At 41.3% G+C, this 15,931-nt stretch overlaps 1 protein-coding gene across 1 annotated transcript in view; it reads right to left on the bottom strand.

Moving 5' to 3' along the window:
• mycbpap (mycbp associated protein) overlaps nt 1-15,931 on the bottom strand; it is a 399,570-nt gene that overhangs the window by 370,640 nt on the left and 12,999 nt on the right. Inside the window, exon 2 of the mRNA XM_059949031.1 lies at nt 6,839-6,963. Coding sequence (XP_059805014.1) covers nt 6,839-6,963 — 125 coding nt within the window. The remainder of the gene's footprint in view (nt 1-6,838; nt 6,964-15,931) is intronic.

Raw genomic sequence — 15,931 nt, 5'->3', positions numbered from 1 at the left:
TTGTGAGTACGTGTCTTTTGGAGCATCCGCGCCCACGGGGACGGGTTGAGGGAGGCTTTAAAGCAAGGCTGTTTAGTTCGAATAAAGCTACCTTTGACTGCACTGTCTTTATTTTAGCGCTGCGTGTAGCACACCGCTACAACGTGTTTTTTATCGCTATTAATATACATCACCACTGCCAATGCCTGACACCCGCCAGTGCGCGCTTTCTTTTAATTCTTCGATCCAAGGTAGGCTAACTATGGAGTAACCTTCAACCCAACGTCTTTTTTTCGGAGCTCAAAATGTTTTTGTTGCATGCAGAAATGTAATTTCGTTTTCTCTGCAGGAGTTCATCAATTTCATAAATGCAACACATTATAGCTTGTTTATACATAGCATAAAGGCAAAAAAAAAAACCGTTGTATGCAGTGTTATTTCATTTTAAATGTCAAACGGGTTTTGTGGCTCCCAGTGTTTTCTTTTCTGTGGGAAATGGGTCCATATTGGCTCTTTCAGTGGTAAACGTTGCCGACCCCTGGTTTAAGGAATCAAAAAAAGATTTAGGAATAAAAATTGGGATAGATTGAAATAGGTATAAAAATTTGGGGAGAACATACATTTTAACAACATTAATACGACCTACCAAAGACATAGATAGAGGTGACCATTGTACCAGACTCTGTTTTATAGCATAGGAAAGATTGGCAAAGTTTTCACGAAAGAGATCTTTAAACTTCTTTGTGACTGTATTTCCAAGATAAGTAAATTGATTATGGACTACTTTAAAAGGGAGATCACGAAATGTTAGTTCTTGTGCTGCTTTATTAATTGGGAGAAGTTCACTCTTATGTAAATTAAGTTTATAGCCAGAGATCTGGCTAAACTGGTCAAGAAGTGAAAACATTAGAGGTAAGGATGTAGACGGATTTGAGAGAAAGAGTAATAAGTCATCAGCATAGAGGGAAACTTTATGCTCAACACCCCCTCTCCAAATCCCAGTCAATTCAGGGCAGTTTCGAAATGCTATCGCCAGAGGTTCCATAGCCAAATCAAAGAGAAAGGGACTTAAGGGGCATCCCTGACGGGTGCCATGTTTGAGATTAAATACTTGGGATTTCTGAAAATTGGTTAAAACAGAGGCAGTAGGACACAGGTACAGCAATTGAATCCAAGAGATGAAACTTTGGCCAAGGTCAAATTTTTCTAAAACTGCAAAAAGGTTTTAGAAAAACCTATACGATCAAATGCTTTCTCCGCATTGAGGGAAATAACACATTCAGGAATCCCAGTTGGAGGTGAGTATAAGATATTAAATAAACGCCGAATGTTAAAAAAAGGGAGACGGTTTTTAATAAAGCCTGTTTGGTCATCAGAGATAATGGAGGGAATGACGGTTTCTAATCTATGAGCCAAAACTTTAGCTAAGATCTTTACATCAACATTGAGTAGAGAGATCGGCCTATACGAGGAACACTCTGTTGGGTCTTTGCCCTTTTTTAAAAGAAGAATAATAGATGCCTCACTGAAAGAGGGTGGCAATTTGCCGTAACTAAACAAGTCAGATAATACTGAAAGTAACTGAGGAGAAAGAAGAGAGGAGAATGATTTATAAAATTCTACAGGGAACCCATCAGGTCCAGGAGATTTCCCTGAGGACAGTGCAGACATTGCATAGTAGATATTTCTTCTAATGACATAGGCGCATTGAGTTTGGCTTTGAAATCAGATGAAAGTGAGGGGATATTCAGATTCTGTAAAAATTGATCAACAGAGATATTGTCATTCAGAGATTCAGAGGAATAAAGCCGAGAATAAAAATTTTTAAATGCGTCATTAATTTCTAAATGATCCGATGTAAAGTCTCCGTTCTCCTTCCGGATCTTTGTAATATGTTGTTTGGCTTTGGAACGCCTCAGCTGATTGGCTAGAAATTTACCAGACTTATCCCCATGAATGTAAAAGCGACGCTTGCTTTCGAGAAGTTGGCGTTCGACAGGTTGAGTGGACAGAAGGTTAAATTTAGTTTGGAGTTCAACACGCTTCTTGTATAATTCAGGGTTCTTAGTTTGGGCATATATTTGATCCAATTCTTTAATCTGGTTAATGAGGTCTGATCGATCTGCACGGGATCTTCTGTTGAGATTTGCTGTGTAAGAGATTATTTGCCCCCTCAGATATGCTTTCATGGCATCCCAGATAATCTGGGATGGCACTTCAGGTGATGTATTAGTGTTAAAATAAAAGGTTATCTGATCGTTAATAAATTTTTTAAAATCATCATCCGATAGTAAAGTTGAATCAAACCGCCAGTGTTTATTCCTCTGAGGGAGACCAGGCAAATTCAGAGAGAGAGTAATTGGGACATGGTCAGAGATCAGTATACTCTGATAGTCACAAGAGTGGGCAAATGGAATAAGTTGGTTATCGAGTAAGAAATAATCAATTCCAGTGAAGGTATGGTGAACATGTGAGAAAAAAGAATAATCTCTCTCTGTAGGATGGAGGAAACGCCTTATATCAGAGAGATATATTATATCTTATATATCTTATATAATTAGAGAGAAATGATTGGATAGCTAAGGCAGATTTAGTAGGTGGTCTAGTAACAGAGGACGATCGATCCAAATTAGGATCTAACCAACAATTAAAGTCACCACCCAGTATAAGAGAGTATGAGTTTAAGTCTGGTAGTGAGGAAAAAAACCGTTCAAAAAAATTAACATCATCAAAATTGGGGGCATATAGGTTTGCTAGTGCAACTTTAGTGTTATATAGTTTGCCAGAAACAATAATAAAATGGCCATTTATATCAGATATTTTATTATGGAGTTCAAAAGGAATATTTGAGTTAATAAGAATGGAGACTCCCCTAGCTTTAGCGGTAAAGGATGAATGAAAATGCTGACCCGCCCACTTTGACAAAAGCCGGGAGTTATCAGAACAACGAATATGAGTTTCTTGAAGGAAAGCAATGTCAGCTTTGAGTTGTTTAATATGTGAGAATACCTTCCTCCATTTAACAGGGTGATTCAATCCCTTTACATTCCAGCTCACGAATTTAAGTGCACTAGCCATTATCGATTACTAATGCATAAAAGGCAGAAGGCATATAAAAAGTCAAGCAGTACAATAGCAGTCTGGGAGCAGAGATGTAAACATAGATTCGTAAAATCAAAACATATACATGTCCTGAGCAATAAAGAGATATAATATATACAGTGAGTGATGTTGGAACTAGAAAACCCACCCCATCCACACAACCCAAAACTAGACTGCTACCAAAACAAGTAGCTAGCTCTACCAAAAAAATTAACCCAAATACAACTTCCAGATCTATGTCATTAACAGCAGTTCCAGATAAATACTATAACAAATAGTAACTAGTTTATGCGCTAAAAAACACAAATACAGATTAGAACACTTTCTGCAGGAATATAGAACTTAATACAGAGAAAATCGGAAGAGGACCAAAACTAACCTGCCAGCGAAAAAATTATAGAAGAATAAAGTAAGAGAAAGGGAAAAAAAAGGATAAAAAAAAGGAGAGGAAGGGGAAAATTATAAATTCAAGATGAGTATTTATCAACAATTTACAAAGAGATAAAAAAAATTCAGAAATTAGAAAAAAAGGGGTGAAGAAAAGAAAAATGTATAATAAAATAAATAAATATGAAAAGAAGGAAAAATAGATCGGCAATTAAACTGTGAACCAACAAACAGGAATGCCTTCACTGAAGACTTCAATCCTCCAAAACAAGTTAAAGTCAGTTGTAGAACTCTGTAGATAAAGTTGTACAACAATAAAAAATAGATTACACACACACCAAATCCAGGGAGACATTGTCAACAGCCCTTAGAGTTTCAATGAATAACGTCTGAATGATTCAAGTAAAGTCTGAGTCCAGAAAAAGTAATTTTACTACGAGAAGTACTTATCCACCATTTTAGGAGGTCTGATCGCGTTCCGAAGATGGCTGGATAGCCGGAAGACTTGCCACAAATGCTTCAGCTTCCTTGGCTGACTTAAACCATTTGTATTTCCCAGTGTTAAGCTTGATTCGTAGATCAGCAGGGGAACGAAGAGAGGGTTAAAAACCACGATCAAAAAGCACTTTCATTGCGCCTTTAAACTCAGCGCGCATCTTTAAGGTCTGGGGTGCAAAATCTTCCACAAAGCGAATGGTTGTATCCTGGAAAATAAAAGAACCTCTGCGACGTGCCTCTACGATCAGACGGTGTTTTATCTGGTATTGATGGAAGCACAAGATTACTGGTCGCGGGCGGGAGCCCAGAATTCCGGCGGGAACATGGACCCGGTGTGCCCGTTCGAGCTCAGGCGGGTTCGGGAGCAAATCTTTCCCGAATATCTCACAGAGAAACTCGGCGAAAAACTTCACTGTTGATCCCTGTTCGGTGGCCTCTGGCAATCCAAGAATTCTAAGATTGCAGCGTCTGCTGCGATTTTCGAGATCCACCGTTTTGAAAAGGAGTTTGTTACACTTTTCCTCCAAGCTGGAACAGAGAGTCTCCAAGTATCAAACACGACTTTCTAAATCTTCAGAAGTCGAATCGATGTGAGATAAGTGTTGGGCATGCTTGCCCACCTTGTCGTTGATCCGATCAAGCTTGTCCTCCAACTGTTTGAAAGCGGTTTTAAATTCCTTTAAAATTTCGTCTCGGAGCTGACCGAGCGCAGCCAGGGTTTCGTCTGAGTGAGCCGTAGCTTCCTTTCTCCCGTCTTTAGAGCTCTTGCTAGACATTGTAAGTTAGATGTGTTCACAGGCAAGTAAGAGGTACCGAAAAAGTTCCCGACTAAGGTTTAAAAAATGGAGACATTTAGTGCAAAGATAGCGACAGTAACGGAACAAAAGTTTGGAGCAGCTAAGCAATCGCCATCTTACCGGAAGTCGTCGTGTTGGCACTTTTAAAGAATATAGAAGTGGGTAAATCTCCGGGTCCTGACCTTGAGGGAAGATAGTGTATAAATAGCAGGGGCTCTGACAGAAATATTTCAAATGTCATTAGAAATGGGGATGGTGCCGGAGGATTGGTGCATTGCTCATGTGGTTGCATTGTTTAAAAAGGGTTCTAAGAGTAAACCTAGCAATTATTGGCCTGTAAGTTTGACGTCAATGGTGGGTAAGTTAATAGAAAGTATTCTAAGAGATGGTATATATAATTATCTGGATAGACAGGGTCTGATTAGGAACAGTCAACATGGATTTGTGCGTGGAAGGTCATGTTTGACAAATCTTATTGAATTTTTTGAAGAGGTTACGAGGAAAGTTGACGAGGGTAAAGCAGTGGATGTTGTCTATATAGACTTCAGTAAGGCCTTTGACAAGGTTCTGCACGGAAGGTTAGTTAAGGAGATTCAATCGTTAGGTATTAATATTGAAGTAGTAAAATGGATTCAACAGTGGCTGGATGGGAGATCCCAGAGAGTAGTGGTGGATAACTGTCGGGTTGGAGGCCGGTGACTAGTGGTGTGCCTCAGGGATCTGTACTGGGTCCAATATTGTTTGTCATATACATTAATGATCTGGATGATGGGGTGGTAAATTGGATTAGTAAGTATGCAGATGATACTAAGGTAGGTGGCGCTGTGGATAATGAAGTAGGTTTTCAAAGTTTGCAGAGAGATTTAGGCCAGTTAGAAGAGTGGGCTGAACGATGGCAGATGGAATTTAATGCTGATAAGTGTGAGGTGCTACATTTTGGTAGGAATAATCCAAATAGGACATACATGGTAAATGGTAGGGCATTGAAGAATGCAGTGGAACAGAGTGATCTAGGAATAATGGTGCATAGTTCCCTGAAGGTGGAATCTCATGTGGATAGGGTGGTGAAGAAAGCTTTTGGTATGCTGGCCTTTATAAATCAGAGCATTGAGTATAGGAGTTGGGATGTAATGTTAAAATTGTACAAGGCATTGGTGAGGCCAAATTTGGAGTATTGTGTACAGTTCTGGTCATTGAATTATAGGAAAGATGTCAACAAAATAAGAGAGAGTACAGAGAAGATTTACTAGAATGTTACCTGGGTTTCAGCACCTAAGTTACAGGGAAAGGTTGAACAATTAGGTCTTTATTCTTTGGAATGTAGAAGGTTGAGGGGGGACTTGATAGAGGTATTTAAAATTATGAGGGGGGTAGATAGAGTTGACATGGATAGGCTTTTTCCATTGAGAGTAGGGGAGATTCAAATAAGAGGACATGAGTTGAGAGTTATGGGGCAAAAGTTTAGGGGTAACACGAGGGGGAACTTCTTTACTCAGAGAGTGGTAGCTGTGTGGAATGAGCTTCCAGTAGAAGTGGTAGAGGCAGGTTCGATATTGTCATTTAAAAAAAATTGGATAGGTATATGGACAGGAAAGGAATGAAGGGTTATGGGCTGAGTGCAGGTCGGTGGAACTAGGTGAGAGTAAGCGTTCAGCACGGACTAGGAAGGGCCAAGATGGCCAGTTTCCCTGCTGTAATTGTTATATGGTCATGATGTCTTGAAAACAATTCTTCCCTCAGTGTCAGCAAACAATAGTGCTTGTCATTGAATTCCGGAAACAGGATTGGACACGTTTCAATGGAACTGAAGTGTCGATGGTTCAGAGTTTCAAGTTCCTGGGCATAATCATCACCTGGAGCTTATACTGGTGGACACCACTGCCAAGACAGCACAGAAGGCTAAGGAAGTTTGGCATGTGAAATGTATGTCACCTTCCTCACAAACCCCTGACAAAGAGATGAGAGTATGGCCACTATCTGCTGCCAATGGTAACTTGCTTTGCAGCCTTTTTCCCTTCCTCATAAAACACGGGAAACCACAACACAAAATACATTATCCAACAGTAGAACAGTACCTTATGCAGGTCCTCTGGTTTTATTGCCAGGGCCAAGATGTCTTCTCCATTTAATACATCATCCTTGTCTGGTTCCTCTGTAATTGGAATAATCTCTTCAACTTCCTTTTTCTCTTTCTTCTTTTCTACTAATCACAAATTAGCAAGTTATAACAACATTATTCTATAAAAAATACACTTTGATTTTCATTCTTAAGACATGAATCAAATTTCAGACATAGCACAATTAAATGCCAAGTAAAAGTCCCTTTATTCTGTCCCACTGGAGTCCCAGATCAGGTAATGCATGGTTCTGATACAGTTCTGTTAAATCATTTCATGGCACTCCTGACAAGCAGTAGAGATTTACAGATTGGTTACAGTAAGGAATGAGGCCTTTCAGCCTATCAGGTCTGCATCAACTCTATGATTCATAAATGTTCAAGACTGATGAAGGGTCTCAGTCCAACATGTCCATTATTCATTTCCTCCCATAGATTTTTAACATCGTAAACCAGCAAGTTGTTTCTTAAGTCTCCCCTCTCGCTATGAAACAGGGACATCTCTTTCTCCCTGTGGTATGTCACATACCAGGTGAAACGTGTAGTCTTTGGAGTACTGCAAGTCTGTGTTTTTGCTGTAGCTTTTGCTGCATGCTTGAGGGCTCGGTGACGGGTGCCAATGCTTTTTTTGACTGGTGGGGGGAGGGGGATCATTGCCTGCTACTGCTTATACACAGGAGAGAGGGGAGCTCAGGGATCTAAACTGTCATTCATTCTTTGGGGCACTCCTCTGTTTTCGTGGATGGTTGCAAAGAAAAAGCATTTCAGGATGTATATTGTATACATTTCTCTGACATTAAATGTACCTATTGAAACCTTTGAGATACTGTCCAATCTGCTGAGTTGCTCTGGTGTTTTGTGTGTGTTGTTTTCAAGTAGTTATCCAGTTTCCTTTCAAATGCCTCCACTCTGAGACTGCTTTGTGCAAAGCAGTCAAAGCTCATTTTAAAACAATTATTATCCTCCTCATTACTCTTGGCTTTTCTGCCAATCATCTTAATTTGACGTCCCTTCTGCCAATGGTACCAATTTGCCAAATCTACTCTATAGCCTCTATGATTTAAATAAAGCTCCTCACAATCTTCTCTGCTCCTGGACTAACGAACTTGGCTTCTCCAGTATAAAGATTTCTCACCCTCTCCAGAGCCTTGTGACTGAACCATGCTCTATACAGATTCACCGTGACTTCCTTTTGTACTCTGTATCAATTTATAAAACCCAGGAAATAGGAAGAAAATAGGAAATAGAAAATGTGTGCAGGATAGTTTTTTGCAACAATACATAGAAGTACCGACTAGAGATGGGGCAGTGTTGGATCTCCTGTTAGGGAATGCGATAGGTCAGCTAACAGATGTATGTGTTGGGGAGCATTTCGGGTCCAGTGATCACAATAGCATTAGCTTCAATATAATTATGGAGAAGGACAGGACCGAGAGTTGAGATTTTTGATTGGAGAAAAGCTAACTTTGAGGAGATGTGAAGGGATTTAGAGAGAGTGGATTGGGTCAAGTTGTTTTATGGGAAGGATGTAATACAGAAATGGAGGTCTTTTAAGGGTGAAATTATGAGGGTACAGAATCTTTATGTTCCTGTTAGGTTGAAAGGAAAGGTTAAAGGTTTGAAAGCACCATGGTTTTCAAGGGATATTAGAAATTTGGTTCAGAAAAAGAGGGATGTCTACAATAGATATAGGCAGCATGGAGTAAAGGAATTGCTCGAGGAATATAAAGAATGTAAAAGGAATCTTAAGAAAGAGATTAGAAAAGCTAAAAGAAGATACGAGGTTGGTTTGGCAAATAAGGTGAAAGTAAATCCGAAAGGTTTCTACAGATATATTAAAAGCAAGAGGATTGTGAGGGATAAAATTGGCCCCTTAGAGAATCAGAGTGGTCAGCTACGTGTGGAGCCGAGGGAGATGGGAGAGATTTTGAACGATTTCTTCTCTTCGGTATTCACTAAGGAGAAGGATATTGAATTGTGTAAGGTGTGGGAAACAAGTAAGGAAGTTATGGAACCTATGACAATTAAAGAGATGGAAGTATTGGCGCTTTTAAGAAATTTAAAAGTGGATAAATCTCCGGGTCCTGACAGGATATTCCCCAGGACCTTGAGGGAAGTTTGTGTAGAAATAGCAGGAGCTCTGACGGAGATCTTTAAGATGTCATTAGAAACAGGGATTGTGCCGGAGGATTGGCGTATTGCTCATGTGGTTCCATTGTTTAAAAAGGGTTCTAGAAGTAAGCCTAGCAATTATAGACCTGTCAGTTTGACATCACTGGTGGGTAAATTAATGGAAAGTATTCTTAGAGATAGTATTAATAATTATCTGGATAGACAGGATCTGATTAGGAGTAGCCAGAATGGATTTGTGCGTGGAAGGTCATGTTTGACAAACCTTATTGAATTTTTTGAAGAAGTTACGAGGAATGTTGATGAGGGTAAGGCAGTGGATGTAGTCTATATGGACTTCACCAAGGCCTTTGACAAAGTTCCACATGGAAGGTTAGTTAAGAAGGTTCAGACTTTAGGTATTAATGCTGGAGTAATAAAATGGATTCAACAGTGGCTAGATGGGAGATGCCAGAGAGTAGTGGTGGATAATTGTTTATCGGGATGGAGGCCAGTGACTAGCGGGGTGCCTCAGGGATCTGTTTTGGGCCTAATGTTGTTTGTAATATACATAAATGATCTGGATGATGGGGTGGTAAATTGGATTAGTAAGTATGCCGATGATACTAAGGTAGGAGGTGTTGTGGATAATGACGTGGGTTTTCAAAGCTTGCAGGGAGATTTATGCCGGTTAGAAGAATGGGCTGAACGTTGGCAGATGGAGTTTAATGCTGAGAAGTGTGAGGTTCTACATTTTGGCAGGAATAATCCAAATAGAACATACAGGGTAAATGGTAGGGCATTGAGGAATGCAGAGGAACAGCGAGATCTAGGAATAACAGTGCATAGTTCCCTGAAGGTGGAGTCTCATGTAGATAGGGTGGTGAAGAAGGCTTTTGGAATGCTGGCCTTTATAAATCAAAGCATTGAGTACAGAAGTTGGGATGTAATGTTAAAATTGTACAAGGCATTGATAAGGCCAAATTTGGAATACTGTGTGCAGTTCTGGTCACCGAATTATAGGAAAGATATCAATAAATTAGAGAGAGTGCAGAGACGATTTACTAGGATGTTACCTGGGTTTCAGCACTTAAGTTACAGAGAAAGGTTGAACAAGTTAGGTCTCTATTCATTGGAGCGTAGAAGGTTGAGGGGGGATTTGATCGAGGTATTGAAAATTTTGAGAGGGATAGATAGAGTTGACGTGAATAGGCTGTTTCCATTGAGAGTAGGGGAGATTCAAACGAGAGGACATGATTTGAGAGTTAGGGGGCAGAAGTTTAAGGGAAACACGAGGGGGTACTTCTTTACTCAGAGAGTGATAGCTGTGTGGAATGAGCTTCCTGTAGGAGTAGTAGAGGCCAGTTCAGTTGTGTCATTTAAGGTAAAATTGGATAGGTATATGGACAGGAAAGGAGTGGAGGGTTATGGGCTGAGTGCGGGTAGGTGGGACTAGGTGAGATTAAGAGTTCGGCACGGACTAGGAGGGCCGAGTTGGCCTGTTTCCGTGCTGTGATTGTTATATGGTTATATGGAAGGATGTCAAAGCTTTGGACAGTGTACAGAAGAGGCCTGAGTTAGAGGGCATGTAGAACATAGAACATACAAACATTGGCCCACAATGTTGTGCCGACTCTCAAACCCTGCCTCCCATATAACCCCCCCCCCCACCTTAAATTCCTCCATATGCCTGTCTAGTAGTCCCTTAAACTTCACTAGTGTATCTGCCTCCACCACTGACTCAGGCAGTGCATTCCACACACCACCCACTCTCTGAGTGAAAAACCTTCCTCTAATATCCCCCTTGAACTTCCCTCCCCTTATCTTAAAGCCATGTCCTCTTGTATTGAGCAGTGGTGCCCTGGGGAAGAGGTGCTGGCTGTCCACTCTATCTATTCCTCTTAATATCCTGTACACCTCTATCATGTCTCCTCTCACCCCTTCTCTCCGAAGAGTAAAGCCCCAGCTCCCTTAATCTCTGATCATAATGCATACTCTCTAAACCAGGCAGCATCCTGGTAGATCTCCTCTGTACCCTTTCCAATGCTTCCACATCCTTCCTATAGTGAGGCGACCAGAACTGGACACAGTACTCCAAGTGTGGCCTAACCAGAGTTTTATAGAGCTGCATCATTACATCGCGTCTCTTAAACTCTATCCCTCGACTTCTGAAAGCTAACACCCCATAAGCTTTCTTAACTAACCTATCTACCTGAGAGGCAACTTTCAGGGATCTGTGGACATGTACCCCCCCCCCCCACCGATCCCTCTGCTCCTCCACACTACCAAGTATCCTGCCACTTACTTTGTACTCTGCCTTGGAGTTTGTCCTTCCAAAGTGTGCCACCTCACACTTCTCCAGGTTGAACTTCATCTGCCACTTCTCAGCCCACTTCTGCATCCTATCAATGCCTCCCTGCGATCTTCGACAATCCTCTACACTATCCACAACACCACCAACCTTTGTGTCGTCTGCAAACTTGCCAACCCACCCTTCTACCCCCACACCCAGGTCGTTAACAAAGATCACGAAAAGTAGAGGTCCCAGAACAGATCCTTGTGGGACACCACTAGTCACAACCCTCCAATCTGAATGTACTCCCTCCACCACGACCCTCTGCCTTCTGTAGGCAAGCCAATTCTGAATCCACCTGGCCAAACTTCCCCGGATCCCATGCCTTCTGACTTTCTGAATAAGCCTACCGTGTGGAACCTTGTCAAATGCCTTATTAAAATTCATGAAGATCACATCCCCGGCACTACCCTCATCTATATGCCTGATCACCTCCTCAAAGAACTCTATCAGGCTTGTTACACACGATCTGCCACACAAAGCCATGCTGACTGTCCCTGATCAGACCATGATTCTCTAAATGCACACAGATCTTATCTCTAAGAATCTTTTCCAACAGCTTTCCCACCACAGATGTAAGGCTCCCTACTACCTTTTTTGAACAAGGGGCCTCCCTCCAATCCTCTGGTACCATTCCCGTGGACAACGAGGACATAAAGATCCTAGCCAGAGGCTCAAAAATCTCTTCCCTCACCTTGTGGAGCAGCCTGGGGAATATTCCGTCAGGCCCCGGGGTCTTAACTGTCCTAATGTATTTTAACAACTCCAACACCTCCTCTCCCTTAATATCAACATGCTCCAGAACATCAACCTCACTCATACTGTCCTCACCGAGATCAATTTCCCTCTCATTGGTGAATACTGAAGAGAAGTATTCACTGAGAACCTCATTCACTTCCACAGCCTCCAGGCACATCTTCCCACCTTTATCTCTAATCGGTCCTACCTTCACTCCTGTCATCTTTTTGTTCTTCACATGATTGAAGAATGTACTATTACTGTAAATTGGAGAGGTGGGGAGAGATCTGGTAGAGGTTTAGAAGATGATGAAAGGGATAGATATGTAGATTAGATAGACAGTATCATTTTCCAAGGGTTGAAATGTTTAATACCAGAGGGCATGGATTTAAGATGGGAGGGGTTAAGTTCAAAGGAGATGTTACACAAAGAGTGTAAGGCACTCTCTGGGGTGGTGGCAAAAGCAGATACATAGGGACTTTGATATAAGCACATGAATGCCAGTAAAATGGAAGTATATAGACAATCTGTAGGCAGTCTAGTTAGCTATTTGATTACTAATTTAATTGGTTTGCCAAAGGGCCTGTACCTCTGCTGTTCTCTTCCTGTTCACCTTTGGGATGTGGGAGGAAGCTGAAGCACCCATAAGGTGGCAGGGGGGAATGTGCCAACTTCACATGAACAAGACAAGGGGTCAGAATTGAATGTGGGTCACTGGCTGCCGCAGTTCTAGTAGCTATGCTAATGCACTGCTCCACAAAGAACAACACTCTCTCAAGGATGTTGCCAGTTGAGGAACTGAGCCATCAAGGAAGGTTGAATAGGTTAGGACTTTATTCGCTAGAACATAGAATGTAGAAGATTGAGAGAAGATTTGATCAGCGTGGGTATAGACAGTGAAACACCCTGGCTGCGCAAGTCTAGGGAAGTCAACCTCCGACCCTATCAGACTAATGAGCCCCGTTTGTGTAGATACTGTGTAATTTTCTACCCATACTGATGTCACGAAATAACAGAAAGTACACTGCATATGATTAAGGGAATTATATTTGAGAGCCTTAACTAAAGGGTTAGTAAAGAATAACAAAAAGGGCCCATTCAAATTAAACAGTCAAATGTGCACAAGTTGGAGCTCATCTTGAACTTCTCTGTCACTGACACGCTGGGCCCTTGGTCAGCGTGAACACCCACCCACCTTCCGAACGTCGCTTGCAATCCATCTTGAACAAATGGGTCTCCCACCGGATTGTATGCTAAGACCGGTTCTCCCCAGCATCTTCTCTCTTCATCTCCACTCGAACCACGCCCAACCTTATTGTCCCTCACCAAGAAAACTTCCGGCTGATTGAATGGCACACATTCCACATCATCCCTTATCTTCAACAGTAACCCAAACAAGCCAAAACATGACAAGCTGAAAACAAGCAGCTCTTATGAAAGTGCCGAAATGAAAAACATACAGCATAACAATAAAAATATGAAGCAGGACATTACAATAGCGTAATTGTAAGCTGGCTTTTTTCTACTGAGGTTGGCTGAGACTAGAACTGGATGTCATGGGTTAAGGGTGAAAGGTGAAATGTCTATAAAATATATATTTACTTATTGACATGCAATGCGGATTAGGCCCTCCAGGCGCTACCTAGCAATCCTCCAATTTAATCCTAACCTAATCACGGGAAAATTTACAGTGACCAATTAACCTACCAACTAGTACGTCCTTGAAATGTGGGAGGAAACAAGGAGAACATACAAACTCCTAACGGTACTGTAAAGAGCGTGCTCCTGTGTCGCCCCACATTTAAAGGGAACTTCTTCACTTAGAGAGTGGTGAGAGTGTGGAATGAGCTTCCCGCGGAAAGGAAGGATACGGATTCAATTTCAACGTTTAACAGAATTTTAGATAAGTATGGGAGAGGTATGCAGATACAGGCCAATGGGACTAAGCAGAAATATAGTTAGGCATGGACTAGACGAGCCAAAGGGCTTGTTTATGTGCTATAGTATTCTGATTCAATGACTCTATCCTTGTTTCTTTAACCAGACACCCCATAATACACATTGCCCAGTTTGAGAAACAACATTTCATTACAGTTCTATTTCTTAGTTCTCTCTCTATGGTGCTACTGCCCCTTTCATTCCATTGCCTTTAGTACACTATATGGCCATAACCATATAACCAATAAAAGGATGCAGAATCAAAAGGGAGATGATCAGTAGAGTAGATAAACAGGAGGGGGGCTATGGGAGTCCTCCAGTTTGTGCGCACTATTGCAATATGTTCTCTTTCACATCAGTCAACACCCCGTTGATCCTTTTGCCACTTTCCTACACTAAGGGGTAATTTATAGCAGTCAATGGGATTGTTCTGTTGGGAGCTAACTAGAACTCAATTGGTCAAAGAACCTTATTCTACATTGAACTAAGTAAATAAATCTTCATGACATTTCATTAATGTGGGATTTTATCAAATGCCATATGGGTATCCATATACAGTAAATAACCTCAATTGTATTTCCCTCATCAACCTTCTCCACTGATTTATCCAAAAAATTATCAAGCAAAGTAGACATAATTTGCCTTTAACAAATACATGCTGTCTTTCTCTAAAAAATGCCCAATGACTACAAATTCTGTCTCTGATTATCAATTCTATAACTGATTCAGTGTGTATGGAAGTCAGAAACTGGAAGATTAGCTTTATTTGTCACAAGTACATTGAAATATACAGTGAAAATAAACTAGCGAGTTGTTATGTGAAACGGGGACACCTCTTTTACCCTTATTAGGAAGGGAGAGAGCCTGTGGTATATCAAATTACCAGGTGAAACACGTAGTCTTTGGGGTGCTGCAAGTCTGTGTCTTTATTGATGCTTTGCTGCATGCTTGAGTGCTCGGTGGGGGCGTCAATACTTTTTTGCTAGTTGGGGGGGTCGTTGCTTTGCTGCTGCTTGTGCATGGGAGGGGGAGCTGGGGGGCTTTGGAGTTCTAGTATTTAACTCTCATCCATTCTTTGAGGCAATCCTCTATTTTCATGGATATTTGCGAAGAAAAAGAATTTCAGGCTGTATATTGTATACATTACTCTGACATTAAACATTGAAACCTATTGAAATGTGTCATTTACATCAAGTCAAATTGGTGAGCATTAATCAGGGCAGCCCACAAGCCACACTTCATGTGCCAACATATAATGCCCTTAAGTCAATAACCTGTACAGCTTTGGAAGGGAGCAATTACCCTATTTGTGAGTATTCCATAGCTAAAGAGTCACTCATGAACAGACCAGAAAGCAGATTTTGGAGAGGTGCAAAAGTAACTCGGGTTATTATCATGGGTGATTTCAACTTCCCTTATATCACTGGCAGCTCCTTAGTGCAAAAGATTTAGATGGGGTGGAATTTATTAGGTGTGTCCTGGAAGGATTCCTAACAAAATATGTAGATAGGTCAACCAGAGGAGAGGCCATAATTAATTTAGTGCTAGGCATTGAACCAGGTCAGGTGTCAGATCTCTCAGTTGATCAGTATTTTGATAAGATACTAGCAGTGTAGCGTAGTGGTTAGCACAACGCTTTTCAGTACTGGCGACCTAGGTTCAATTCCCACTGATGCCTACGCGGGGTTTGTATATGTCCGAAACATCGGCAGTGCTTCTCCCTACAGATGCTGACTGGCCTGCTGTGTTCCACCAGCATTTTGTGTGTGTTGTTTGTATGACTGCATGGTTTCCTCTAGGTGCTTCCGTTTCCTCACATAATCCAAAAATGTACCGGTTGATAGTTTAATTGATCATTGTAAATTGTCCCTTGATTAGGTGAGGATTAAATCAGAGGTTACTGAGTGGTATGGC

The sequence above is a fragment of the Hypanus sabinus genome, chromosome 23 (assembly GCF_030144855.1).
Source record: "Hypanus sabinus isolate sHypSab1 chromosome 23, sHypSab1.hap1, whole genome shotgun sequence".
NCBI lineage: Eukaryota > Metazoa > Chordata > Chondrichthyes > Myliobatiformes > Dasyatidae > Hypanus > Hypanus sabinus.
The sequence above is the reverse complement of the archived record's forward strand: the minus strand, read 5'-3'. Positions and strand labels throughout refer to the sequence as shown.